The 26276-nt window shown below is 55.2% G+C and overlaps 1 protein-coding gene across 2 annotated transcripts; it reads left to right on the top strand.

Annotated features, from left to right (window-relative positions):
* Positions 1–5721: 5721 nt before the first annotated feature.
* Positions 5722–24293, top strand: P2RX1 (purinergic receptor P2X 1). 2 transcript variants are annotated; one of them, XM_055576880.1, is made up of 12 exons: positions 5722–6027; positions 16762–16909; positions 17180–17251; positions 17734–17803; positions 18031–18127; positions 18443–18523; positions 18776–18917; positions 21326–21453; positions 21890–21980; positions 22387–22452; positions 22751–22852; positions 22964–24293. In XM_055576880.1, exons 1-12 carry the CDS (start codon positions 5891–5893, stop codon positions 23027–23029), a joined length of 1200 nt encoding a protein of 399 aa, XP_055432855.1. In that variant the 5' UTR covers positions 5722–5890; the 3' UTR covers positions 23030–24293. The 2 variants fall into 2 exon arrangements, with proteins under 2 accessions (XP_055432855.1, XP_055432856.1); XM_055576881.1 differs by lacking the exon at positions 5722–6027 and adding an exon at positions 13109–13421.
* Positions 24294–26276: the final 1983 nt, after the last annotated feature.

Here is a 26276-nt window from a genome sequence, read left to right on the forward strand (position 1 = left end):
TCTGGGGCCGTGAGGGTCATCGTGTTTCCTGAGAAATGGGCCCCTCTCTGCCCCCCGCATGCTTCCCTTGGGGGCTCCCGCCCCCTGTGCTCCCTCCCCCAGGATCCGTGAGCAAGATCTGGGGCTCCCATGTCCCCAGCCAGAGATGATCTCGTCAGACAAGGGGCAGGGGAGACCCTGACTTCTGGAGTCGAGTCTGGCATGACTGCCTTCTCCACAGGTGCACAGCACTCGACAGTTTGTGCACGTGATCAAAGGCCTTTACACGTGGTTCATGGGGAAACAAGGCTGGGGGTGGTCCGTGGGAAGCAGGACTGGGCCTGGAGCCTGAATATCAGGGGTCCCTTGTTCCCCACAGAGGGGACCCCAGCCCCGGCTGTTCCATGGGTCTTGTCTCTCCCCCAGGTACCATCCATCTCTGGTCTTTACCAGCCCTACTCGAATGCATCCCCCCAAGATTTCCTGAGGCTCACGCTGTCCAGGGGCCTCATGAAGCTGCTTGTCATGAACTTCTGACTCACCCAGACGGCCCTGCCCTCTGGGACCGGGGGCTCTTGGAAGGGAAGAGCCAGGGTCCCTTGCCTCCCTCGTTTTCTCCTCTGAAGGGAGGACTCACTGCCCTGGGGAGGGGACTCGGGCCCTGCCCACAGGGCCAGAGGTGGGACCAGCTCCATAACCATTGGGCCTCAGTGCAGAGTGAAAATGTGGAGCCTCTTGTTCAAAGATTAGGAATTTCTTTTCTTTTTTTGATGTGGAGCATATCTAAAGTCTTTGTTGAGTTTGCCACATCATTGCTTCTGTTTTGCACTTTTTGGTTTTCTGGCCCTGAGGCATGTGGATCTTAGCTCCCCGACCAGGGATCAAACCCACACCTCGCTCGTTGGAAGGTAAAGTCTTAACCACTGGACCACCAGGGAAGTCTCAAAGAATTTCTTAGCAGTGGCCGCAGAGCAATAAACCACACATGCAGGTCTCCTCTGAGCAAGAGGTCCCTGGGCTACGGATGGGGCATCCAGGAAGCTGGTCAAGACCAGAGCAGGCAGTACCTGCCCTTAGGAGCTGCCAGGTTTTATTTGGGGGACAGGGTTTGACATAAGTTTACCGCAGGACCTGGGAATGAAAAGGTTTCCCCCTTGTACAAGGTCCATCTCAGATCACAGCCTTTACACACACCTCATCTCGGGTGTCCTCAACCAGCTCCATGAGATGGGCCAGGCATGACTCTGTCTGGCCTGATCATCTAACTGGCCCTCATCTTGACAGACAGGCAGTGAGTGGCCCTATGATGGGCTTGGGGGTCTGCTCAGGACACAGGCGGGCTCCAGGGCTCCCGGCGGCCTCTGGCGCACTTGGCCAAGCCTGCTTTGCCTCCGCCCCCACCCCTCAGGCCTGCCCAAGTCTGGCCTTGTCCAGCACACGGCATGGAGCCTGATGGGCCAAGACAGGGCGGCCAAGGTAAATAGAGGTTTCCTACCTCACGGGCGCGGGCCCAGGAGGGAATTCCAGGGAAAGCCCCGGCATATTTCATTCTGGATCAGCGATGGCAGCCGCCAAAATGCCCGTGGCCTTCCCCCTGCTCCCTTCAGAGGCCAGGATTTTGTGCTTCTGTGCCCCCACCAGTACACCCCACATCTGGGAGGGAGGCCCACTGGGGCTGCGTTGGGAGAAGTGGAAGAGCAAACACAGAAAATGAAGTCGTGTCCACACAAAGACCTGAACCCGAGGGTCCACAGCAGCTGTATTCACCGTGGCCCCAAAATAAAGCAACCCAGACGTCCATCGACGGGGGAAGGATAAACAAACTGTGGTGTGTCCATACAGTGGATGGCAACACCCCCCCACCAGCGATAAAAATTAGCGCATCCATCTATGCAACAGAATGCACGATGCTGAAAACCCTGGTGCTGAGGAAAAGAAATCAGAACCAAAACAGAGCCCATACTGAGTGATTCCAGCTCTGTGAAATTCTAGAAAAGGCAAAACAAATCTAGTAACAGAGCACAGAGCCGGGCTGGGAGCCGGAGAAGATTGACAGCGAAGGGGCAGGAGGAAGGTTCAAGAGTGATGGGTTGGGGCAGGGCTGGGGGCGGGGAGGGGGGCGTTGCAAGCATTTGTCAAAATTTGTCAAACTGTGTGACTAAAATGGGTATATGTGATTGCATGTAATGTAGCTCAGATGGTAAAGAATCTACCTGCAATGTAGGAGACCTGGGTTCCATCCCTGGATCGGGAAGATCTCCTGGAGGAGGGCATGGCAATCCCCTCCAGTATTCTTGCCTGGAAAATGCCATGGACAGAGGAGTGTCCGGCTGCAGTCCATGGGATCACAAAGAGCAGGACACGACCGAGCTACTGAACGACAACAACAAATTTACACCCTAATGCAGTTTGATTTAGAAGAAAGAGAAAAGAGGTGGGGGCCAGAGGCGGGGGTGGGTATGTGGCTGCTGTGGGTGTAGCATCTTCAGCATCAGCAGGAGGTGGACCTCTGGGTGTGTGCCTGCAAAGTGTGCAGTGCAGAGACCCAGGCCAGCCCCAAATTGCCCCACATTCCAGGGGCAGGAAGAGGCTGAGGGCCAAGGGGAAATGACCCACAAGTATAGAGGAGAACCAGGGGGCTGGCACAGATGCCTCGGATACTCAGGCAGAGGGGCTCCAGCCAGATCATGGCCCATAGTTGGGGATAGAAGAGGCCAGAGAAGCCATGCAAGGTCCAGGTGGTGGGGAGATGCCAGCCTGGGGACCCCTGCTGTGGCCTCCACATGGATGCCCACGCTCCCCACACGTCCCCCAGACAGTCCAGTTAGACCAGCCCAGGGCCCTGTTCCAGCCGGTGTCTGAGAGGCTGAGGTACCAGGTGAGTCCCTGGGACACTGAGGCTGGCCCAGATGGTCTGGGGAACTTGGGCTGAACTCCTCTTTGGGTGGTGGTGTGGCCTCTGCAATCTTGGGATGCTGAATGGCCAAGAAGACTCTTTGGAGCCTGTGCGACCCCCTTGAGAGCCTGGGCTGGCCTCCAGGACAGGCACACAGGCCCCCTCCATGCTCACAGAGCCGCTAAATTTAGCCAGGCAGGGGAGGCTGTCCTGGGGCCGAGCGCTTGGCAGCAACGCCTTGTCTCCCTACAAGGCCCGGCCCAGTGCCCAAGCCGGCCATCCGGCCTTTGGGCTTATAAGGCAGGTCTGGCGGCTCTCAAGGGCTGGAGTCTTGGGGTGGGCTCTGGGCCAATATCTCAGACTTTGGGGAACCTCCTTCCTGGCCACCAGCAGACATGGGAGCTAGTCGCTGTGTGACAGTGGGCACTCAACTTCCAGAGCCTCTGTGGCCTTACCTGTAAATGGTGATTCTCCAACTAAGGCTGCTATAAAGAAAAGCCCGCAGCATTCCAGGCTTGCCTCACCCCCCAAGATGTCTAGAACGAACACGGATATCTATCCCTGGGGATGCCGAAGCTGGGGCTAAGGGTAGGAAAGCACAGCCCTCGATGGAAAGATGCATTTTAGAACCGGTGAAGGGATGTTGACTCTATCAGCTGCCTGTCTTACTCTGCAGAGTTATTCACAGGGAAAGGAATTTGAGGAAAGAAATAGAACTTCATTTCTTTTTGTTTGGGGGGTTATGGTAACATCCCCGAATGAGACCATTCTCCAGGGTGTCCTGTTTTCTGAGGGTCAGGGTCAGAACCAAGACTGTAACAGGAGCTCATGTGTGTGCTCTGTTTGTCCATGGGTCCATCTGTCTGTCAGCAAGCCTGGCTCCTTGGGGGAGAAAGAGATGGAGGAGGAGGGGGAGGACATGTGAGGGTGTGAAAGGCACAGACACAGATTGGAGAAGGTCTGCCTGACTTCCTTCCCTTCCTCCCTCCCTTCCTCCATCCCTCATCCTTTCCTCCTTCCTTTCCCGTCGCCCTCTCTGCTCCCTTCCTTTCCCTGACCATGCCCCCTCATCCAGTCCCAGCAAGCCTCCTGAAACGGTTCCGACTCAGTGTCAGCATGCACCACCCCACCTCCCATCGCAAGCAATTCATGCCCAGGGCCTGCTAGTCCAAGGGCCGTGAGGTCAGCTGGGAAGAGGACAGATCCTTTTGTCTGGGGTCAAGATCAAGCTAAAGGGATGTGACTACCACAGCTCTGCCTCCCAGCATCTCTGGATTTTCCTAGAAAAGCCCAGGAAGTGGTACTCACCAGGCCTTCTTGCAGGCAGCATCATTGGACAAGAGTTGAGCCTGAAACTGGCGGGTGCTCTGCACAAGATAAGGCTGGTCTGTTTGATGGGGGTGATCGGCCTGGTTGGTGGCGGTGGGGGCTGGAAGGAGCTGCAGGCCTGCCCTCTGGGTGGGGGGGCCCTTGCTATCCAGAAGGCTGCTCTACCCAGACAAGAGGCTGGGATTCCCAGCCCCGGGGCCTGGCTCCAGGCCCAGAGTGATTTCCCAGTTACAGCCCCGCCAGGAAGAAGACTCCTATCAGACTTCAGGGTAGGGCAGCTTGGACAGAGTAGGGGGCGGGGCTGAGGGAACCCCGAGGACACCCTGCCTGGGCTGAGGGAGGGCCAGGGAGACCTTCCTGCTTCAAGCGGGGGCTTTCTGCAGGGTGAGCTTGGGCAATCCACTTCTCTCTGAGCTCTGGTTTCCTCACCTGCAGAATGAGGCGGAGCTGTGGGGAAGCTTCCAGCTCTGGTGTTCTGAGAGCTCACGCAGGACTTGCCCCCACCCAGCCCAGCCCCCGGGGACCCCTGCGTTCAGAGCCTGGGAGCAAGTGCAGGGACTGCGGAGGAGCTGTACCCCAAGCTCAAGAGCCGCCTCAGTGTCTCGGGCCTCAGTGTTGCAGGACCCATCCCTGGGACTTCGACTTATGAAGAAAGCTCACTGTTGCCTGGTTTCGCAGAGGAGGAAGAGGGAGGTGAGGCAAGGTACCAGGCCCTTCAGCAGGCAGCAGAGCTGGGAGTGGGCACGGAGACAGTCTCACGTCAGGCTTTCCGAGCTGGGCTCGGGGAGCCCTACCCTGACGTGTAATAGATGTGGCCCTCATCCTGTCTGGGTACCTGCACCCAGGTACCCAGAAATGCTGGTCTCAGAGTAGTGGGGGTGAATCCAGGACAGGAGCGGTGGGGGGTTGGAGATGCCAGCCCAGCACTGAAGTTGACTGGGCACAGGCCAGGCTCAGATCCAGAGGGACGGATGGATAGAAGGGGGTCTGGGAGATCGGGGTGGGGGTCCTGCCTCGGGCTCAGCAAGTGTCAGGGAGCTGGACAGGAAGCAGCCCTCTTTCCTCTCTGCCCTCCTGGCTGCAGAGCCCCAGGGCCTGCGTGCTCCACCTGGGGAACGAGGGAGGGCGGGGAGGATGTTTGGATACGGGATGAGTCCCTGGTCTGGGGAGGGCTTCAGCCAGAGGCCACTCCACCCAGGCCCTGGCCTGAGCCCCCAGCCCTCTTCTACCAGGTTTGTGGGGGGGCTGATGGCTTTATCTTTGCCTTGTGATGTGTGGCCCATGGTTTCCTGCCAAGAACTTCTGTTTCCGGAGGCCCAGCAGGGCCGCCCAGGCCGAGTCAGGAGGGGCAATGGGGCTGGGCCTGGGTGGCCCCCCTCCAGCCCCGCCCCCATCTATCTTTGGGAATTTATTTGTCCACAGGCACGGCTGGCCCACAGTCCATCGCCTGCCAGGGGCCAAGAGCAGCTCTGACCACCCAAGGACGCTCCCACCCAACTCAAGTGCTGCCAACCGACCTCTGACTCCTGACCTCTGGACCCACCTGTCCTGCCCTGCTCTTTGTGAGGGGTGGGGAACCCCCAGAAGCTTTGCCTCCGTAAACGCTGTGAGCATTGACGCCTGGCTCACCCCTGGGGAGCCAGGGCTTTGCAAGAGGCTCGGTTCTCAGCCCCCAGCCTGGCCACCATGGCACAGCGGATCCAGGATGAGCTGGCTTCCTTCTTCTTTGAGTACGACACCCCCCGGATGGTGCTTGTGCGCAACAAGAAGGTGGGCATCGTCTTCCGCCTGATCCAGCTCGTGGTCCTGGTCTACGTCATTGGGTGAGTGTGGACCCCCCTCCCCGCTGCCCCCCGTCACCAGCCCCCAGCCAGGGCTTGTCTTCCAGGCTCTGCGATGCCTCCCATGACCCCAGAGAGCCCCTCTTTCTCTCATGGCTGTCATCCCTCCTGACAAACCATTCTGGTGCCCTTCAGAAGGAATGGGAACCTGCTAACCCGCTGCTGAGTTGGGGACGCAGGGATGAGGGGCAGCCTTGCCCCCAGTCATATGGGGACAAGAGGTTAAGCCGTTGGGCTCTGAGGAACTGACTCATGGCTAACGGTTCCCTCGAGTGGCTTCCCACAGAGCCCTTCCATCTCTGACCTCCCAATGCACTGCTGAGGGATGGAGGCAGTGCCCCACCTTACAAGCCAGTGTGGGATAGACTCTGCTCCCATCTGCCCGCCTGAACTAGAGGCGTCCTGGGTTGCTCGAGACTCTGAGCAGAGACACCTGCAGGTTCAGAACACTTGGTGCCTTAAAGACACCATGTCACATGAAGGTTGGAGGTCGGTTCTGGCCCCAGGGATGACAGCCCCTTTCTGGGCATCATGGGACCTATCCCACCCACCCCGGGCTGCAGGGGCAGAAGTAGGTGGGACTCACCTATGGGCTGCTATGCTGGGGTCCACACAAGGCCATCTTCCTGGCTGTCTTAGCAAGTGCTCGTGTGATCACATGCGTGGTGTGTGGATGCATGTGTGTCATACCCAGAGCTCTGCGTGGGCTGTATGTGCCTTCATGTGTCTGGGCACCTGCTTATCGGGTGTGGCTGTGGGGTGTGTCCCTGGGACTGAGTGCCCTGGGGGGCGGTGAGCGGGGCAGGGGGCAGGTGCACTTACAGTGACCCCACCGAGGGCTCCCGGAGCCCCAGGGCCTCTGAAGGGGGTCCAGCCCCTGCTGGGGGGTCTGGGGCACCAGTAACCTTGCCCTCTGGTCTCCACATTCCCATTTTTGCCGTGAGACCAAACCAGGGTGCGCTGACCAGGAACCAAATGGAGACCACATAGTCCTGGTTCCCCCAGGGCCTTTATCATCCGAAACAGCCTCCCCTTGGCTCCATCCGGCCCCCGAAGCCTCAGAACCGAGCAGGTGGAGCACGGCTACAGACCAGCCCTCCAAGACCTTTTGGCCTCGGCCTTCTGTCCACAAACCAATTTGGTATCTGCAGTGTCACTGAGCTTGTGAGGGAAACGGACCCAGAGGGGAGCAGTGGAGTTTCCAGGTCACGCAGCGAGTCAGCCTCCAGTCCCAGTTTGAACCGGGGCCTCCTGGTCCCCGGCCTCCTCCTCTCCTACCTCTTGAGGGTGAACCCCTCTAATGGGTTCACCATTAGCCACACTCCTGACCCTCCTGGGAAGGGAGGGGTTGCCCAGCCGGGCCCAGTCGACCCCTTGCCCCAAGAGGCCGGGAGAATGTTGTCCTCACTGTGGCCCCCTGTGGTTCCCTGTTTCTGCTTCCGGGTCAGCACTGGGAGCAGCGCCATGCCTCCTTTTGTGTGTTGGTCACAGACTGTCAGAGGGAAAGGGGACAGTCCTCCCACCCCACCCCCAGCTGCAGCATATGCCCCAGGGCGCCACCTGGTGCTGAACACATGCCTCCAGGGACGGGGACCTCTCTCCCTCGCTCCCCAGTCAGTGCACTCAGCTTCCAAATGGACGTGGACTCCTTAGGGTTGCCAAGACTCACACTGACTTAGCCAGGTTTTCACAGCTACAAAGAGGCAGGCTCAGGATCTGAATCTAGCTGTGTGGCTCCAAAGTCGGCCTTGATATCCTGGAAAGGAAATATGCTCAGAGAAGGGCACTGACCTGCCCAAGTCACAAAGCAGAGGGAGGAAGGCAGGGTCCCTTTGAAACACCCGCTAACCTGAGCCTCAAACTCCGGCTGGGGCTGCGACTCCTGCTGTCTCTGGCGCCCTCATCTGGCCACTTCCCATCACTGCACAGACGGCTCAGCCAGGCACCCACTGCCATTGACCAAACCCTGGCTGCACTTGGTCTCACAACCTGAGGTCTCGGTTTCTCAACTGTTTCACGGAGCAGGGCGTTGGGAGACCCTCTAAAGACATTGCCTGAAGGCTGAATAATTTGCTCTTTCCTGAGGAGGGATGGCCTCTCTTTAATTACTCCCACCTCCCAAGGCTCCCCTGGTGGTTCAGACAGTAAAGAACCTGCCTGTAATGCAGGAGACCCAGGTTCAATCCCTGTGTTGGGAAGATCCCCTGGAGGAGAAAATGACAACCCACCCCAGTATCCTTGCCTGGAGAATTCCATGGACAGAGGAGCCTGGTGGGCTGCAGTCCATGGGGTCGCAGAGTCAGACATGACTGAGCAATTGAGCATGGTGAGACGGTTAGGACTTCTCTGGTTAAGAATTCACCCGCCAGTGCAGGGGACACAGGTTCAGTCCCTAGTCTGGGAAGATGCCTCGGGGCATCTTCCGCTCATGTGCCGCAATTACTGAGCCTGCACTGTAGAGCCTGTGAGCTGCCACTACTGAAGTCTGTGCACCCTAGAAGCTGTGCTTCACAACAAGAAAAGCCACAGCAATGAGAAGCTCAGCACCACAACTAGAGAGTAGCCCCCTCTCACTGCAACTAGAGAAAGCCTGCATGCAGCAACAAAAACCTAGTGCAAACAAAAATAAATAAAGGAATAATATTTAAAAATTCAGACAGTTAATCTACAGTGAGAGCTGTCTCCTGGGAGGTGGTGAGCTCTCCGTACTGGAGGTGTGTAGGCAGTGGGCTGTCATTCATGACCACGCAGGTCCATACATGGGGTGTGCTGGGACATGTCCCTGTCTGGCCTGCTCTGGTCAGGGGAGAAGAGAGGTCTGGCTGCACACACAGGTGGGTCTCAAGGGGATTTGTGAATGTCATGTGGGAAGGGGAGTCTGGGAAGGCTTCCTGGAGGAGGTGACACAGTGATAGAACCAGGCTTGAGCAAAGGCCAGGAGGCTGTAGTCCAGGCAATCTTGCTCTTGGCTTTCCTGTGGGCCTTCTGTGTGCCCCTATATGGAGCACTTGAAGCCACATACCTCTGACCCTGGAATGCACCTATCAGAGATAAGGAGAGATACAAGTTATCGCTGGGAGAGAGGTATCTGAGGACACTTCTACAGCATCTTCTCTGTATCTAGGGCTGTGTCAGGTTCCCTGGGATAGAGGTGGGGTACAGAGTGGACAAGGAGAGAAAGAGAGAGAGAGAAGCTGGGGATGGATTAGCTGGAACTTCTTGGTTTCCATTGGCAGAAACCCAATCAAAATGAAGAGTTAGGGTATTGATTGGTTTGTGTAACTGAAAAATCAGTGCAAGCTTCAGGCCTGGCTGGATCCTCCACGATGAAGGTGCAAAAGCAGCACATTCTATGGGACGGTGAGGAATTCAGGTTGGTCTCATTGGGTTCTCCAAAAAAGCAAGCCAGGCTCTCCTGGAGGTCTCATTCTCAAGACGACTCTGTCCGCAGAGTGGAAAAAAGGCCACTAGCAGCCCTGGGGCACAACTCCTCCTCCAGAGTTCCAGTCAAGTCCCAGGTCCAGCTCTTATTGGCTGGGATTGGGTCATGTGCTCATCTCAGAACCAATCAATCATTGTGGCCAAGGAAAGGGAGTATCCTGATTGGTGGAGCCTGGTTGAGTACCCACCTCAGTCCAGGCGCTTCTGCAGGAAAGCAGAGTGTGATCAAAGGTCCTAGGTCAAGAAGGGAACAGCAAAAGAGTCGCTAGGATTAGGCTGGGGGAGCATGAAAGGAGCCAAGGGAGAGGGGAGGGAGGAGCGAGCAGGGCCACTGGCTCAGACCTCTCAACTCTGAGCTAAGGAACATGGGCTTTTTTCTGTATGTGTTGGAGGGCCACGGGAGGGTGTCTAACAGGGGAAGGCCCAGGACAGGCAGGTGCTGGGGTAGAGTGGGGCCGTCAGAGGCAGGACATCTGAGAAGAAGCAGCAGTGATGACAGGAAAAGGTGAGGCCAAGGAAGAAGCAGTAGCAAGGAAGACAGGTCATCATCTCGCAGGCCCCGTGCTGGGGGTGGCCACCCCTCAGCCTCTTCTGCCCACCATTGCAGCACTGAGCGATGTGACCGGCATGGCCAGAGTTCCTGGCTTCTCAAGAGCGGTAGGAAACTGGAATTTATGGATGAAAGGAACATTTCTTCGTTTTTAGAGGCTGGTGACTCATTCAAAACATTTAAAGACATAAATCATCAGCTTGACTTGTCTGCATGTTGATTAACCCCTGAGCCTCCAGTGTGGGCTGCCGCTCTGAACACAATCCTTCCTGAGCTTGGAGTCTGGTCTGGGCCCTCCCCAAGGATGCTCTGCCTGCTTGATAGTGCATGGACCAAGGTTACACCCTGTCCCATATCAGAGCTGCCCTGGAGTCTGATCCTGCTCCTCTTGTGTCTCAGCCCCTCCCCCTACAAAAAGTTCTCTGGGTCTTTTGGTAAAAGCCAAGGGGAGACAGGAAGGATGGAGGGATATAAAGAATATGAGCATGAGGCAGGGCAGGGCAGGGGGGTGGGGGTGGGGCTGTGAGCCTGGGGGCTGGGGTAAGTACCGTGCTTTCCTGCAGGATGAAGGCACCAGAGAAGTAAGTTCTGTGGGGAGTTGAGGCGTTCAGTTTGGCCCAGTTGAACTTTTGTTTTGAGATGGATTTCCCATGTCATAACATTCATCCTTTCAAAATATGCAAGTTGGTGGTTTTTAGTATAATCACAAAGTTGTGTAACCATTGTGCTCAATCGTGTCCAACTCTTTGCGACTCCATGGACTGTAGCCCTCCAGGCTCCTCTGTCCATGGAATTTTCCAGGCGGGAATACTGGAGTGCGTTTGCCATGCCCTCCTCCAGAGGATCTTCCCAACTCAGGGATCGAATTCGTGTCTCCTGCGTCTCCTGTATTGGCAGGCAGATTCTTTACCACTGAGCCACCATCCCCACTATCTAATTCCAGAATATTTGCACTACCCCAAAATGAACTTCATTGGAAGGACTGGTGTTGAAGCTGAAACTCCAATACTTTGGCCACCTGATGCAAAGAGCTGACTCATTTGAAAAGACCCTGATGCTGGGAAAGATTGAGGGCAGGTCAAGGAGAAGGGGACAACAGAGGATAGATGGTTGGATGGCATCACCAACTCAATGGACATGGGTTCGGGTGGACTCCGGGAGTTGGTGAAAGACAGGGAGGCCTGGCGTGCGGTGGTTCACGGGGTCACAAAGAGTCGGACATAACTGAGTGACTGAACTAAACTAAAAATGAACTTCACACCGTTAACAATCATTCCCCATGTCACCTCCTTACCCCTTACTTTGCCTATTCTGGATATTTCATGTAGATAAGATCATACAACATGTGGCCTTTTTGTGTCTGGCTTCTTTTACTTAGCATCATGTTTGCAGATTCATCCATGTTGGTTATATGTCAGTTCTTCAGTCCTTTTCAGGGCTGGATAATACGCCACTGTATGGAAATTCCACACTTTGCTGGACATCTGAGTTGTTCCCACTTTCTGCCTGTGAATAATGTTGTGAACATTTGTGTATGAGTTTCTATGAGGATATGTTTTCAGTTTTCTTGGGTATTCAGTTCCTGGTAGTAGCTTATGGTGAATGGTGTCAGGTTCTTGATCTCCGAAGAAGATTTAGCTTTGGGACCAGGGACCAGGCTCACTCACTCAAGAGCTTTTGTGTAGCAGAGTTTTATTAAAGTATGAAAACGGACAGAGAGAGCTTCTGACATAGGCATCAGAAGGGGGACGGAGAGTGTCCCGCTCGCTATTCTAAGCAAGGGAGTTATATACTTTTTAAATTAGTTATTACAATAAATCAAAAGAATGTCTCAAGGTTGTAGAGATCTTACTAGACCCACTCCCATATTTTACATTTTAAGATAACAGGATTAGCCAGAAGGTTTTCAGGAAGGAGAAACTATCCCCAAGCAGGATACACTGTTGTTATACAATCTTTAGTACAGAGTTTAAACTGAGTGGTTTGTTGTGTAATCATCAGTTCCAGGCTTAAAGGAAAAAAAATTATTTATGTGACTAAGACTAAGGAATATAGAGAAAAAAAGATGTTTGGCCTTTCCTCCTCCTTGAGAATTCCAGATTCCTATCTCCTCTTGAAGAACCCCAGACACCTCTCTCCTTCTCAGGGACCCCGGACTTCTTATCAACCTGCCTAGGAATTGACTCTCTCACTAGGAGTGGAGTTGCTGAGTCAATGGTAATTTCATGTTTCACTTCTTTTTAAATATTTATCTATTTATTTGTGGGGCTGCCTCAGGTGTTGGTTGCCACACACGAGATCTTCCTTGAAGACTCTGTGGTTGTGGTGCCTGGACTCAGCTGTTGCGGCACACGGGCTTAGCTGCTCTGCGGTATGTGAGCTCTTAGTCCCAGACCAGGGATCGAACCTGTGTCCCCTGCGTTGCAAGGCAGATTCTTAACCACTGGTCCACCAGGGAAGTGCCTTCCAGACTGTTTTCCAAAGGGTTGAGTTAAGTTGGAGGCAACTGTGCGATGTTTGGAGGCAGGGTGGGCCCAGGGCAAGCGGAAGGAACGTGTGTCACCAAACATTCACAGCTGGAGCCTCAACATTTGGATAACCTCTTTGAGAGCAGAATTGGGGTTTATTTGGTTCTTTTCTGTATTTTTCACGCCTAGAGCGGTCCTTGGCACATAACAGGGCCTGATAAATAGATACTTGTTGAATGACTAAATGAATGTGTGGGATTGAATCTCGGAGGAGAGCGCAGAAGCGGAGATGGAAAATCAGGGACAAAGTGTGCCTGCAGCGGTGCACATAGGGTTCCGCCTGGGCCGAGAATAGAAGCCAGGGGACGGGCGCAGATTGACATTTAAGGAGGAATTAGTGAAGGAGCACCAGAAACCGTAAATAAATTGGATTGTTTTTTTATGGGCTAACTGCATGCTAAGCACTGTGCTGATTTCCTTAAAGAGAACGCACGGGCATCCTCCAATCACCTGGACGCTTTCTCTTCTTGAGGCCCAGGCTCAGTGAGTGGCTGCGTTTGTTCAATCAGCAGCATCTTTGAGGCAGGTGCCTTCACTTCCTTTTTAACTGAGAAATCCAGGGCTCAAGAGGTTTAGTCTTTAGCCTGAAGCCACACAGCTGGTGAGTGGCGCTGCTGGTACTTGAACCTTGACCTCCGCGGCTCCAGAGGCTGCACTCCCAGACATTCCACCATGTGATCTCTCCCACAAGGGGCTGTTAAAGAAGAGAGACCAGGTCAGGGTGTTGCGGAGGGTGAGGAGGAAAGAATGGGAAAGGGAATTTCTGGAAGAGGAGGGGCTTCTGAAGATGCTGGTGTCTTTGGCATCAGGCCCCCTCGGTGGCCTTCCTGGGGTGGTGACTACGAGACCCAGTCCAGGTAGGCGTGGCTTTGGGGGGGCGGGCCAAATGGCCCCATGGTCATTCTGTTATTATCAGAACTAAGGTCACTGAGGCCAGATTTGGGCCTCCCGGGACTGACAGCCCCTGGGGGCAGACACAGCCGGGAGTAGCGACATTGGCTCCAGGGCACAGCCTCCGTGTGGCTCCCGGTAGACATGTTGATGCCAGGCTGCTCTGCGGAAAAGGGGGCAGAATCCTGGGCTGGGGGCTTCGAGCCTGGGGTCTGTCTCAGACACAGAAGGGACACTCCCTTCAGTTTAGTTCAGTTCAGTTCAGTTGCTCAATCGTGTCCAACTCTTTGCAACCCCATGGACTACAGCATGCCAGGCTTCCCTGTCCATCTCCCAGAGCTTGCTCAAACTCATGTCCATCAAGTCGGTGATGCCATCCAACCATCTCATCCTCTGTCGTCCCCTTCTCCTCCTGCCTTCAATCTTGCCCAGTATCAGGGTTTTTTCCAATGAACCGGTTCTTCGCATCAGGTGGCCAAAGTATTGGAGTTTCAGCTTCAGCCTCAGTCCTTCCAGTGAATATTCAGGACTGATTTTACACTCCCTTTGGCCTCTCTTTTTCCATCTCTACATGAGGAGTTGGTTTTGGGCAAAGAAAGAAATAAGGCTAAGATGTCAGGAATGGGAGCTGCCAAGAGGCGGGCCTGTGACCTCTCCCGCAGCGAGTTCAGAATATGGGGCAGCTCCCTATCTTCCCTGACAACAGCGACTTCAGACGGCCCACCTTCCCTGGTGGGGCTGGAGACAGAGAGGCAGGCTCGGGAAGCATTGGGAGGCCCCGTTGGGCCTCACCTGTTGCCATCTGAGACCTGCAGGGGGCAGCAGTGACCATGCTTAAGTTTCTGGGGGCCAGCACCAGGCTGCGGTCGGGGAGGGGGATGGCAGGGAAGGGGCTTAGAGGAGAGGAGTGGACTCGAGGAGCGGAGAGGAGGACATGGTGGGCTGCCTTCCTGGGGCCTGGAGCAGGGAGACACCCCAGAGAGCCAGCAGTGGCTCTGAGAATAAGAGGCCAGGAGAATCCTGTCCTGGGGCCTGAGTTCTGGGGGGCAGAAGAGGGATTTTGAGCTCTGCTTTGGACAGGTGGGTTAAAGGTAGTATAAACAGTGACAGAGGCAGAAACACACCTCCCGACACTCGGTCGCAGCCACAGGTGTGCTCACAGATTTGCCCTGGAGATACACAACTACACACTCTGATGGGTACCATGGATCACACACACACACACACACACACACACATACACACACACTTACAGTGAAAGATTCTTTCCTGAAGGAAGGGGACCACACCCTGGAGAGGAGTATTCTCCAGAACTCTCATTTGTAAACAGCGGAAACCAAACCCAAACTGCCTCAAATAAAGGAAAAGAATTTATGAGCTCATGTAACTGGAAAGTCCAGAAGAAGATTTTTCAACATGCTTCAGGTATGGCAGGATCCAGGTGCTCAATCAGCACTGTCAGCAGTCCAGTCCTCCCCATCTCCCGGCCTGGCTTTCTCTTAAGCTGGTTTCGTTCTCAGGCTTGCTCTCTCCGTGAGATAACAGATGACTCACCATAGTTTTGGTCTTATAACCACCTGGCTTAGCCACCCAGCCGAGATGATGTCTCTTTCTCAGTAATTCCCAGAAAAATTCTGGCCTCATTGCTGAAACTCCTTGGGATTCTGTGCCCATGCTTAGACCCATTGCCATTGCAAGGGCAATGGGACATTGCTTAGCAAGCGGTGGTCATGTGCCCCCACCATGGGGCTAGGAAGGAGGTAGGCCCCATGAAACCTCCCAGATTAAAAATGAAGAACCTAAAGTAACAGGGGTTCTTTTTTGAAAATATTCATGTATGTGGCTGAGTTGGGTGTTCGTTGCAGCGTGCAGGATCTTTAGTTGCAGCATGAGAACTCTTAGTTGCGGCTTGTGGGATCTAGTTCCCTGGCCAGGGATGGAACCCGGGCACCTAGCACTGGGAGCGTGGAGTCTTAGCCACTGGACCACCAGGGAAGTCCCAAGAGCCGGGGTTCTTGATGCTGGGAGGGGAAGACCAGAATTTCCCAGGAAAGCTGGGAGGCCTCCAACCTGAGCCACTCCCACCAGGGCCTCACCTGGGGCCAGATGCTATAAGTCCCTCAAAGGGCCACTTGCCCCCTCTGGCTTCCCTTCCAGTCAGTCCCTCTCCCCAGGAACTCCCAGCATGGCTGAGATAATAGCAGCTAATGTCTGTCTGGAGAAGGCAATGGCACCCCACTCCAGTGCTCTTGCCTGGAAAATCCCATGGATGGAGGAGCCTGGTAGGCTGCAGTCCATGGGGTCACTAAGAGTCGGGCACGACTGAGCGACTTCACTTTCTCTTTTCACTTTCATGCATTGGAGAAGGAAATGGCAACCCACTCCAGTGTTCTTGCCTGGAGAATCCCAGGGACGGGGGAGCCTGGTGGGCTGCCATCTATGGGGTCGCACAGGGTCGGACACGACTGAAGTGACTTAGCAGCAGCAGCAACGTCTGTCTATACAGTGCTTACCCCATGTCAGTTTCCATTCTAAGTGTTTTTCCAGGCATTGACTCACAGCACAAGTACTGTTGGTACTCTTGTTGTTTACATTTTATAAGGAAACTGAAACAGAGAGGAATTGAATAGCTTCCCCAAATCACAGAGCCTGTGAGATGCAAGCCCGGACTTGGACACCAAAGGTCAGGCTCTCAGCCATCACCATGCTCTGCTGTTTCTCAGTGGGAGGGACTCAGCAAGGAAGGAGATAGGGATGAAGACTGGGGTCCAAGAAGCTTGAAAAGTGAAAGTGTTAGTCGCTCAGTCATGTCCGACTCTTTGCGACTCCATGGACTATGGCCCGCCAGGCTCCTCTGTCCATGGGGATTCTCCAGGCAAGAATACTGGAGTGGGTTGCCATTTCTTTCTCCAGGGAATCTTCCTGACCCAGGGATCGAACCCAGATCTCCTGCACTGCAGGCAGATTCTTTACCATGTGAGCCCCTAAGAAGCTTGGCCTCCAACAAACCCTACTCTTGGAAAAGAAGCTGAACGAGACCTGCAGGGGCTCTTCTCCGTAGGAATTAGCATTTTCCTAGTGAAAAGAAGGATGGAGCTCCAGCACAGGGAGGCAGGTGAAGATTTCCTGCCTCCAGCCCCACAAGAAGCCTTAGGAGTAGAGTGGCCTCAGAGATGCACTTGGGGATGGGAAGGGAAAGGACTCCCCCCCAGGGGAGGGAGGAAGTGGCAGTGGCCCAGAGCCTCGTGCCATCCTGGAGCGGCCCTGCCCAGCTCTGGCCCCTCTGCCCTCCTCATCCCCCTCCAGGTGGGTGTTTGTCTACGAGAAGGGCTACCAGACCTCGGGCAGCCTCATCAGCAGTGTGTCTGTTAAACTCAAAGGTCTGGCTGTGACACAGCTCCCAAGCCTGGGCCCCCAGGTCTGGGATGTGGCCGACTACGTCTTCCCAGTGCAGGTGAGCTGACTGTGCGGGGGGCACCTCCCACCCACAGGGCATGCAGGCTCAGAGCTGGGTTAGGCTCTGTCCCGCCTCCCTGTGGGCCTCAGTTTCCCTGGGAACAAGGGACAGATGCAGCCCCGTACCGTCAGCCCACTCTGATGTCATGAGTGTCGAGGCTGCTGGGGGTCCTGTGGGTTCTGGGGGCTGGCTGGGACCATGCTGGTGTTCTCCGGGCTCTTCCAGCTCAGAACCCTGTCTTGCCCTCCCCCTGCCTCTCACTTCCAGGGGGACAGTTCCTTCGTAGTCATGACCAATTTTATCGCCACCCCCCGGCAGGCTCAAGGTCACTGTGCAGAGGTGAGGACTGTTACCCGTTCCCTGTTTTTTGAACCTTCAGGAAAAAGTAATGTGGAAGAGGAGGTCCCCCGGAGTATTGGAGGGAAAGCCTGATTAAGCCTCCCTGTGGGGCCGTAATGGTGGAATTTCAGGCATAGATTCACACAGAGTGATAGCCCACCGTTGGCAGAGCTGAGGCTTCCCTCCCAGCTGTGTGTCAAGCGGGATGCTGAGCCTCAGTGCCTGCCCAGTCCCCAACACCTTCCCCCTGAATCCCTGCCAGCTGACATCGGCCCTGGGACAGCTGGGCACAAGCCCAGAGAGGTCCAGGCGGTGCGGGGACTGGGGAAAGGAGGCTGTGAGCAAGAGTCACCCTGAAGGGATCTCAGATCCTGCCCCACACCATCCCTAGGGCCCTGGGGGCGGGGGCGGGTGGGATGTCTGTGTATCTACTCAGGACCCAACCCTGGGGGCCTATGGCCAGCAGCTCTCTCCTCCCCCAGAACCCGGAAGGGGGCACGTGCACAAATAACAGCGGCTGCACCCCGGGAAAGGCAGAGAGAAAGGCCCAAGGTAAGGCCGCTCCCCTCTGCAGCTCCAGGCTTCCTCCACCAGGAAGTCCTTCCTGCCCCCTCCCCTCCTGCCACCCTGACCTTGGCCTCCCCCTTCCCAGAAGCTCTGTCTTCAGGCTCCTGCTCTTGGGTGCCCCATCACTGGGGGCTCCCAGGAGTGGGGCCTGGGGAATCTCCTCTGCCGCCCCAGCTTGGGATGGGCACCCAGGGGTTCCACCCTCGCTGCAGGCATCCGCACGGGCAAGTGTGTGGCCTTCAATGACACGGTGCAGACCTGCGAGATCTTCGGCTGGTGCCCCGTGGAGGTGGACGACAACATCCCGTGGTAACGCCCTGTCCTTCCCGGGAGCGGGGAGCAGGGTCCCCAGCCCAGATAGAGGGGCGTCCGGATCTGTGCTCTGGGAAGGTCTGTCCCCACTTCTTCCAACCCCACCCACACCCCATCTGTGCCGCCCAGGCCAAATATGCCTCAGCCCCTGATCAAGGGGCCTGGGAGTCCACATTACAACACGCCCACCCCTCCGATGACCCAGGAAGATCCCATGGGTTCTCACAGTCCCAGCCCCTCAGCCCAGCTCCCTTGGGCCGAGAGGGATTGATTCCTGGGGAGGGGCTGGTGAGTGAGTACCGTCTCCTCCAGCCCCGCCCTTCTCCGAGAGGCCGAGAACTTCACTCTCTTCATCAAGAACAGCATCAGCTTTCCACGCTTCAAGGTCACCAGGTTCGTGGGAAAAGCGGGCAGAGACACAGGAGGCCCTTGGAGGCCACCACTTGTCACCTCTGTCACCCTGCACTCACGCTGACTTCCTTCTGGGGCAGAAGCTCGGCGAGCCCCTGCATGTGGGGCGGCTGCCTTCAGCTCCAAGGGCTGTGGGAGGAGCGTCTCTGGGGCCTGGGAGGGAGGGGCTCCCGAACTCCCCGGCAGGGTGGGTATCCTTCCAGCTGGCATGCTGCTGCCTTCTTGCCCGCACAGGCGCAACCTGGTGGAGGAGGTGGATGCCCGCTACATGAAGACCTGCCTCTTTCACAAAACCCTGCACCCTCTGTGCCCAGTCTTCAAGCTTGGCTACGTGGTACAGGAATCAGGCCAGAATTTCAGCACCTTGGCCGAGAAGGTATAGTGCTGGGTGTGTGGGGAGGCCTGGACCCCAGATCACCAGGCCTTATTTTTTGACCTGGGTTAACAGGCCCAATTAACCACCCCATCCCCTCAAGTCCCTGGTTCTGGCTGACCATATATACAGACCTATCCCTTAATATTGGGGCCCCTAAGATGCAGGCCTGTGTCCTTGGCACTCCCTGGCATGGACCTGGCACCGAGGAGGTGCCAGAATGAATGGCCATAGGCAGATACGACCTGGATGTCTTCTGAGGGCCCGCTGTCTTTCTTTTTCGTTAATTAATTTTTGGATGCGTTGAGTCTTCGTTGCTGCATGCGAGCTTAGGCTACTCTCTAGTTGCGGCGAGTGGTGGCTACATTCTAGTTGCAGTGAGCAGGCTTCTGGCTGCAGTGGCGTCTCTTGTTGGGGAGCACGGGCTCTAGGACGTAAAGGCTTCAGAATTTGCAGCACACAGGTGTAGTTGTCCCACAGCAAGTGGGATCTTCCCAGACTGGGCATCAAACCCATGTCCCCTGCGTTGGCAGGTGGATTCTTAACCACTGAACCACCAGGGAAGTCCTGCCTTTTAAATATTAGATAAAAGCAACTTAAACCCCATGGTCCATGCCCTTGACAAGTCCTGTGCCTGCCTGGGGTTACTGGGAATTCTGGAGGAATTCTCAGATGTGCAGTCGCGTGGGGTTCCGAGAGGAGGGGAACCTTATAAGGAGCACAGACCAGCCTGACTGCGTTCAGATCCTGGCTCTGGCCTGAACAAGCCACATGACCTCAGACAAATTCCCTACCTTCAGTGTTTCTGCGCTTGTACTCCTGTGAAGTGGGAGAAATAATAGTACAAGTCTTGTGGGGTTGTCCTGAGGTCAAGGGAGTTCACACGCAGGATGGCACTTCAGCGCTGCCTGGCCCGAGGCATCCAAGGTACATGTTTCCCCATGATTCGTATCATCAGGCTCCTGCAGGACTCAGAGATGGAAATCAGTCCCTTTCTGTGACATCACCCGCCAAAACAACTCGCTCACCACTTGTGGTTTTTTGGTCGCTCAGTCTTGTCCGACTCTTCTGCAACTCCATGGACTGTAGCCCGCCAGGCAAGAATACTGGAGTGGGTTGCCATTTCCTTCTCCAGGGGATCTTCCCGACCCAGGGATCGAACCCACGTCTCCTGCTTGGCAGACAGATTCTTTACCACTGAGCCACCTGGCAAGCCCTCATTCACTATACCTTTAACTAGTATGGGGGTCAACAAACTTTCTTTAAGGGGCCAGAGAATAAGTATGAGCCACAAGTCACATGGTCTCCGTTCCAACGACCCAGGGCAAAGGCAACCACAGACGATACGTAAACCACATTTGGCCCTCAGTCCTCAGTTTGCCAACCCCCGGAGGGGGTTTACTCTGTAGCAACATACAGGACCAGAAAGCTGAATGTTCTAGTTTTCCCTTTTCCTAAAAATCTCCCTGCCACCCGCACTGGGAACTTCTCACCCATCACCATTGTCTGCAAGCATCTAGCCTCCCGCTTACCTGCCTAGCTGCACGCCTGCTCTGACCTGACACAACTCTCCTCTTGCTCAGCCCACCCCGACCTGTCCCTGATTCTTGCCTCGCCCAGAGGAGCTTCATTGTCTCAGGTTCTTTCTTCCCAGCCCATGTCTTTACAGACTTACTTTTAAAAGTATGTGTTATTTATTTGTCTGACTATGCTGGGTCTTATTGTGTCACACGGGATCTTCGATCTTCCTTGCGGCAAGCAGTTTCTTTAGTTGCAGCATGCGAACTCTCAGTTTTGGCATGTTCCCTGATCAGGGATTGAACCTGGGCCCCCTGCATTGGGAGCACAGGGTCTTAGCCACCAGGGAAGTCCCTACAGACTCACTCTTTAATTCAACAGCGATTTCCTTGCCTCCCACGCTAGGACTCAGGAATCGGTGCAAATGAGACAGTCCAACCCTTGTGGAGTTTATGGTCATGGGTGAATAACCACAGAAAATAAATATATGGCTATAAAGTAAAACATGTTTTAGAAGAAAACACTTTAGAAGGAATCACAGGGGTATACTTGAGACTGAGGGTGGTGGTTAGGGGAGGCCTCTCAGGAGAAGTGACCAAAGGATGAGAAAGAGGCAGCCTTGTGGGACTGGGAGGTGGGGGAGGGGGTGACTGCATGTGCAAAGGCCCTGAGGTAGGAAGAATTTGGTGTATTCTAGAAACTGGAGTGTGATGGGTGGGAGCTGGGGCCAGAGAGGGTGACAGGACCTCAACCCTCAATCAGCTTCTCAGGGTCTCTTCTCAAACAAACAGCTAAACAAAAATGTTCCCTCTTCAAGAGACTGCTGGCACCAGTTATCAGGCAGGAGTTCCTGATCCTACACCCTGGATCTTGAGCTCCTGTGTCCCTGGCAGGGCGGGGTGGTGGGCATCACCATCGACTGGCACTGTGACCTGGACTGGCACGTGCGGCACTGCAAACCCGTCTACGAGTTCCATGGGCTGTACGAGGAGAAAAAACTGTCTCAAGGCTTCAACTTCAGGTGCCTGCCGGGCCCCCACCAGCGCATCCTTCCTTGGGGCCCCACGGGTTTTTCTACTCCCATCATCCCTTGAGATCAAGCAGGTGTCCCCAGGAGGGGAGCAGAGGAGCCTGGGAAACTCCCATCCTCCTGGGGTTGGCCAAGCAGGGAGCACAAGCTTAGAGGCCTGAGCCCCACCCCTGGCTCTCCATTCCCTTGAGGCCCACCTGGCCAGGACTGGCTGGGGAAATTGCCAACGTCAGGAGTTAGGGTGATGGTTGAATACAGCATTCGTGGAATGAGACTTGGATTCCTGCCAACGATTCCCCTTCTATATAATATTGGGGGCATGGGGCTTCCTCATGGACCTCTAAGGGCTCCTGCGTCCCTGATGCTCTGGGAACTCTCGAACCAAGACGTTTCTCCATCATTCTTGCGACCTCTCCCCTTCCCCAAGGTTTGCCAGGCACTTCGTGGAGAATGGGACCAACTACCGGCACCTCTTCAAGGTGTTTGGGATTCGCTTTGACATCCTGGTGGATGGCAAGGTGAGTGTCTGGTGTGAAGGGCAGCCTGAGACACATTCTTGGTTTCTGCTGGTGTCTCTGGGGTGTCTATGGTTTTAGGCGATGGGAAGTTGGATGGGCCTCATTCTGCACTTCCATATCTGATAACGTGCTGTTGCGGGCAGGGCTTTCCAGCCTATGAATACACTGCCCCTCTATTTCCCCATGTCCAGGGTGGCAGAGCCAAGGTCAAAACCCAGGGCTCCTGACCAGTGGCTGCGACCCCGTGCAAAGCCAGAACCGTGGGCAGTGGGCTACGGGGCCAGGAAACATTGGAGGGTGGGGAAGTCCCCCTGCCCCCAGCCTGATCTTAGGGCTTCTGAGGAAGGCCTTGTCCACCAGACCTTTCTGACCATTAACCCTTCTTTCCCCTGGGCCCTGCCACCAGGCTGGGAAGTTTGACATCATTCCCACAATGACCACCATTGGCTCTGGGATTGGCATCTTCGGGGTGGTAAGTGCTGAGGCCATGCAGTCACTGTGTTGGGGTCAGTCCCTGTCCTCCCACACCTCAGCAACAAGTCTCCCACCCCAAAACCTGACCGAAATTGTTCACTCTTTCTGAGCCTGCCCCACCTCCCTAGACCTGTCTGAGGAAACTGAGGCCCAGAGCTGGGGCAGGACAGAGGTGGGAGGGGACCTGAGTCCAGACAGCACTCAGCCTGGGCCCCGAGGTCAGCAGGGATGGAGGTGGGGTGTTCAGGGTCCTGTCCCCAGACCCCTGTGCTCTGTCCTCCACCCGCCCCCCTCAGGCCACGGTTCTCTGTGACCTCCTTCTGCTCCACATCCTGCCCAAGAGGCACTACTACAAGCAGAAGAAGTTCAAGTACGCGGAGGACATGGGCCCAGGGGCGGTAAGAGAACTCCCCCACTTGGCCCCTCAGAGGCTTCAGGCCCGCATGTCTGTGCCGGGGACCCATTTGCTTCCGGGGGGCTGACCCACCACCCCCCTGCTGCTCACACAGGGACAGCGTGACCCTGCGGCCACCAGCTCCACCCTGGTTCTGCAGGAGAACATGAAGACATCCTGACCTCTGTCCCCAGCTCCTACTGGACGCAGCAGGAAGGGAGCCCTGCTCCCTGGGGAGCTGGTGGGATCCCAGCCAGGGCAGAGGGGTCCCTCCGCCAGGGTGGAAGGATCTCCCCAGGAGCTCTTCCACCCTCTCAGCCAGGCAGACACCAAGTTGCCGGAAGCTCACAATTCTGGGCTCCAGCTCCAACTCTGCAACCCTCCCAAGGAAGCCTTCCCCAGCCTCAGCCACTCCACTCCTGGCCCCAAGCTTTGTGCCTGTCCCTCTGGGCCCTCATCCATCCATCCTGCTCCCTCGTGTCTCCAGACCTCTGCTCTCCCCAATGGCAGCCACTAGCTGCTGGTGATTATTTAAATTTAAATTAATTAGGATTGAATAAAATTAAAACTTCAGTTCCTCCAACTAGCCACATTACAACTGGTAAATACACATGTGGCTAGCAGTTGCCCTACTGAACCACAAGAGATGTTTACAGCATCGCAGAGAGTTCTGTTGGATGGCTAACCTTGAACCCTGTTCCCTACCGGCCCCAGATCTCCCTGGGATGCTTGTCAACAGTGCTGGCACCTGGGAATTCCCTGGTGTTCCCGTGGTTAGGATTTTCACGCCAGTGGCCAGGGCATGATTCCCTGGTTAGGGAGCTAGGATCCCACAAGCCGCAAGGCCAAAAACAAACAAACAAATGCAAAAACAGTGCCGGCACCCGGGCACACCCCAGATCTCCCAAACCAGAATGGCCAGGGCTGGTCACATGGTCTCCGAAGATAGCATAACCCTTCAGGACCTAAGTTTGAGAACTGCTCCTGCTGCGGTATCAGACTTCATTGCAGCCAGCATCACCTGGCAGGTGCAGGCCTTGAGCAGGTGTGTAGTGTGCTCACAAGCCACACAGTGTCTCATGCACATACACACACACGTGCACTCACCCACATACACAACCTCCTCCCATCCACACTGTGTGTTTGAACAGCTTGGGCCCTGCAAACACAACCATCTGAACACACCTACACCCCCAGGCACAGACTCATGGTCCACGCCTTGTCGCCTCCATGGGGATGTGTTATCTTGAAGTATGTGAGGCCAGGACGGCCCTTTTTTAGTGATGGATCCTTACTCAGCTACCTCTGGTCAGGGTGGGAGCCTCAGCCAAATCCTGGGCTCTCTGCCTGTGACCCAGCCCCGGCTCCCGAGGCCTGCCCAGCTCTGTTAACACAAGGTCTGAGAAATCAAGGGGTGGAGGATAATAAAAGGAATGGTGAATGAGTTCAAACCTCTGCCTTCTGCCTTTTCTTTCCCGCCTTCTCTGAAACTCAGCATTCCCAGCTGTGAAACTCAGGGCTGAGCTGAGTGATCGTTGAGGTCCTCCTGGATCTCTCTGTGGAGGTGGTGAGCTGACCCTTAAGCCCTGATCCCCGCAGAGGTAGTACTGGGGATTGGTTCACCTTTATCCATGGGCCACTGTCCTGGCACAGCCCTGAACATTGGTGCTCTTCCCAGTCTTCCACATGCCCCTCCCCTGGTTTCGAAAGGCCTAGCACTGGGACAAGCAGAGACCCCAGGCATGGCCTCATGAAAGCTGGGCTGAGAAAGGGGCTGGCTGTCCTAGGAGAGAGTTGTGCTGGAGTCCCAAAGAGGAGAGGCAGGTCTTGAATGGAGACAGTGTGGAAGGGGTCTCCAGGGACCCTGCTGTGGGCATGACCCTCCGGCCACATGGGGTCTCTGGGCACCCCCATCACCGTGCTCTGTCTAGAGCAGCATTGTCCGACACCAGTGACAGAACGTTCTCTATCTGTGCTGCCCAATGTAGTATTCACATGTGGCCATTAAGTATTTAAAATGTGGCTCATGCAACCAAGGAACTGGATGTTTAATTGCATTTGTGTTAATTTAAATCGCCACATGTGGTTACTGGCTACCATATTGGACGGCATAGGCTAGCCCCACCCCTTGCCCCCAGGCCCTTGGCCTTGTGCCCTCTTCCCTAGCCAAGAGCTGTGTCTCGGATTTTACAAAACAGGAACTTTCCCTCTTCTTCCTTCTCTGGAGCTACCCGGTTTTGCACCTCCTGTTTCCTTCCCTTCTGAGCGAGCAGAGGATTCCTTCTTGATTTCCAAACCTCACCCAGCCTGGAGACCTCCCACCAGAGGCTGTCTCTCCTCTCCCACTCCTGCGTTTGCTCCCCTCTTCCACCTCCTTCTCGCCCTGCTTCTCTACCCTGCTACCTTCTCACCCTTCTGTTTCCCTGCTACTCGGCCTGCCGTCCCTTCACTGCCAACACCATTCCAGAAAGACCAGTCTACACGTATTCCCTCTGCATCCCCCCCTCTACAGTTGGCCTCCAGCCCCTACCACCTTTCTAGATGCCCTTGCCAAGGTTACCAGCAGTGCGCTTGTTGCCACATCCAAGCGGACACTTCAGCCCATATCCTGCTTGGCCTGTCAGTCTCTGACACGGCTGGCCAAGCCCTGCTTTGTTGAAAGATTTCCTTTCAGCAACTCCTAGGTCCCACCCTCCCCTGATTTTCCTAGCCAGCCTAGTATATAGGGAAAAGATGGTTTTGAATTGCAGTTCTGCCACTATAAGTCCTTGGGCAAGTTGCTTAACTCACCAAGCCGCCTCTGTGAGTCAGGGATAATAATAGCCTCTACTCAGGTTGGGCTAAGATATATAAAGTGCCTAGCATGGAGCCTGGTACACAGCAGTGCTCTGCCCCTCCGTCTGTCCTCTCTGCCAATGGTGGAGTCAGCAAGCTGTCCCCAGATATGTAGTCTCTACAGTGATACAGCCTTTGGTTCTTGGTTGGGTGTGAGGCTGCCTAGAAGCTGCATTTCTCAGCCACCTCTTGCAACTGGCTCTGGTCATGTGACTAAGTTATAGCGAATTGGATGTTTGTAGAAGTGTCATGTGACACTTTCTGGGAACTTTCATTAAAAGAAAGCTGGTAGATCTTTTGCCCGGTTCTTTATCTTTGTGTCCATCTCACTGCCTGGAATGCGTATGTGATGGTTGGAACTCTAGCCATCACCTTGAATCATGAGGACAAGAGTCAAATCCAGAGGTTGCTGGAGCAGTGAGTGGAAAGAGTCACATCTGGGAGGTCTTTGTGGAGCAGAGCTGGAGCAGAACTGTTGCCCCCAAACTACGTTCATCTTGTAGTGGGTGTCCAGCGAAAGCACACAACCAAGCCAAAGAGTGGGAGAAGGAAGGATTTATTACTTGTAGCAAGTAAGGAGAACACTGGGGATC

The sequence above is a fragment of the Bubalus kerabau genome, chromosome 4 (genome assembly GCF_029407905.1).
Source record: "Bubalus kerabau isolate K-KA32 ecotype Philippines breed swamp buffalo chromosome 4, PCC_UOA_SB_1v2, whole genome shotgun sequence".
Lineage (NCBI taxonomy): Eukaryota > Metazoa > Chordata > Mammalia > Artiodactyla > Bovidae > Bubalus > Bubalus kerabau.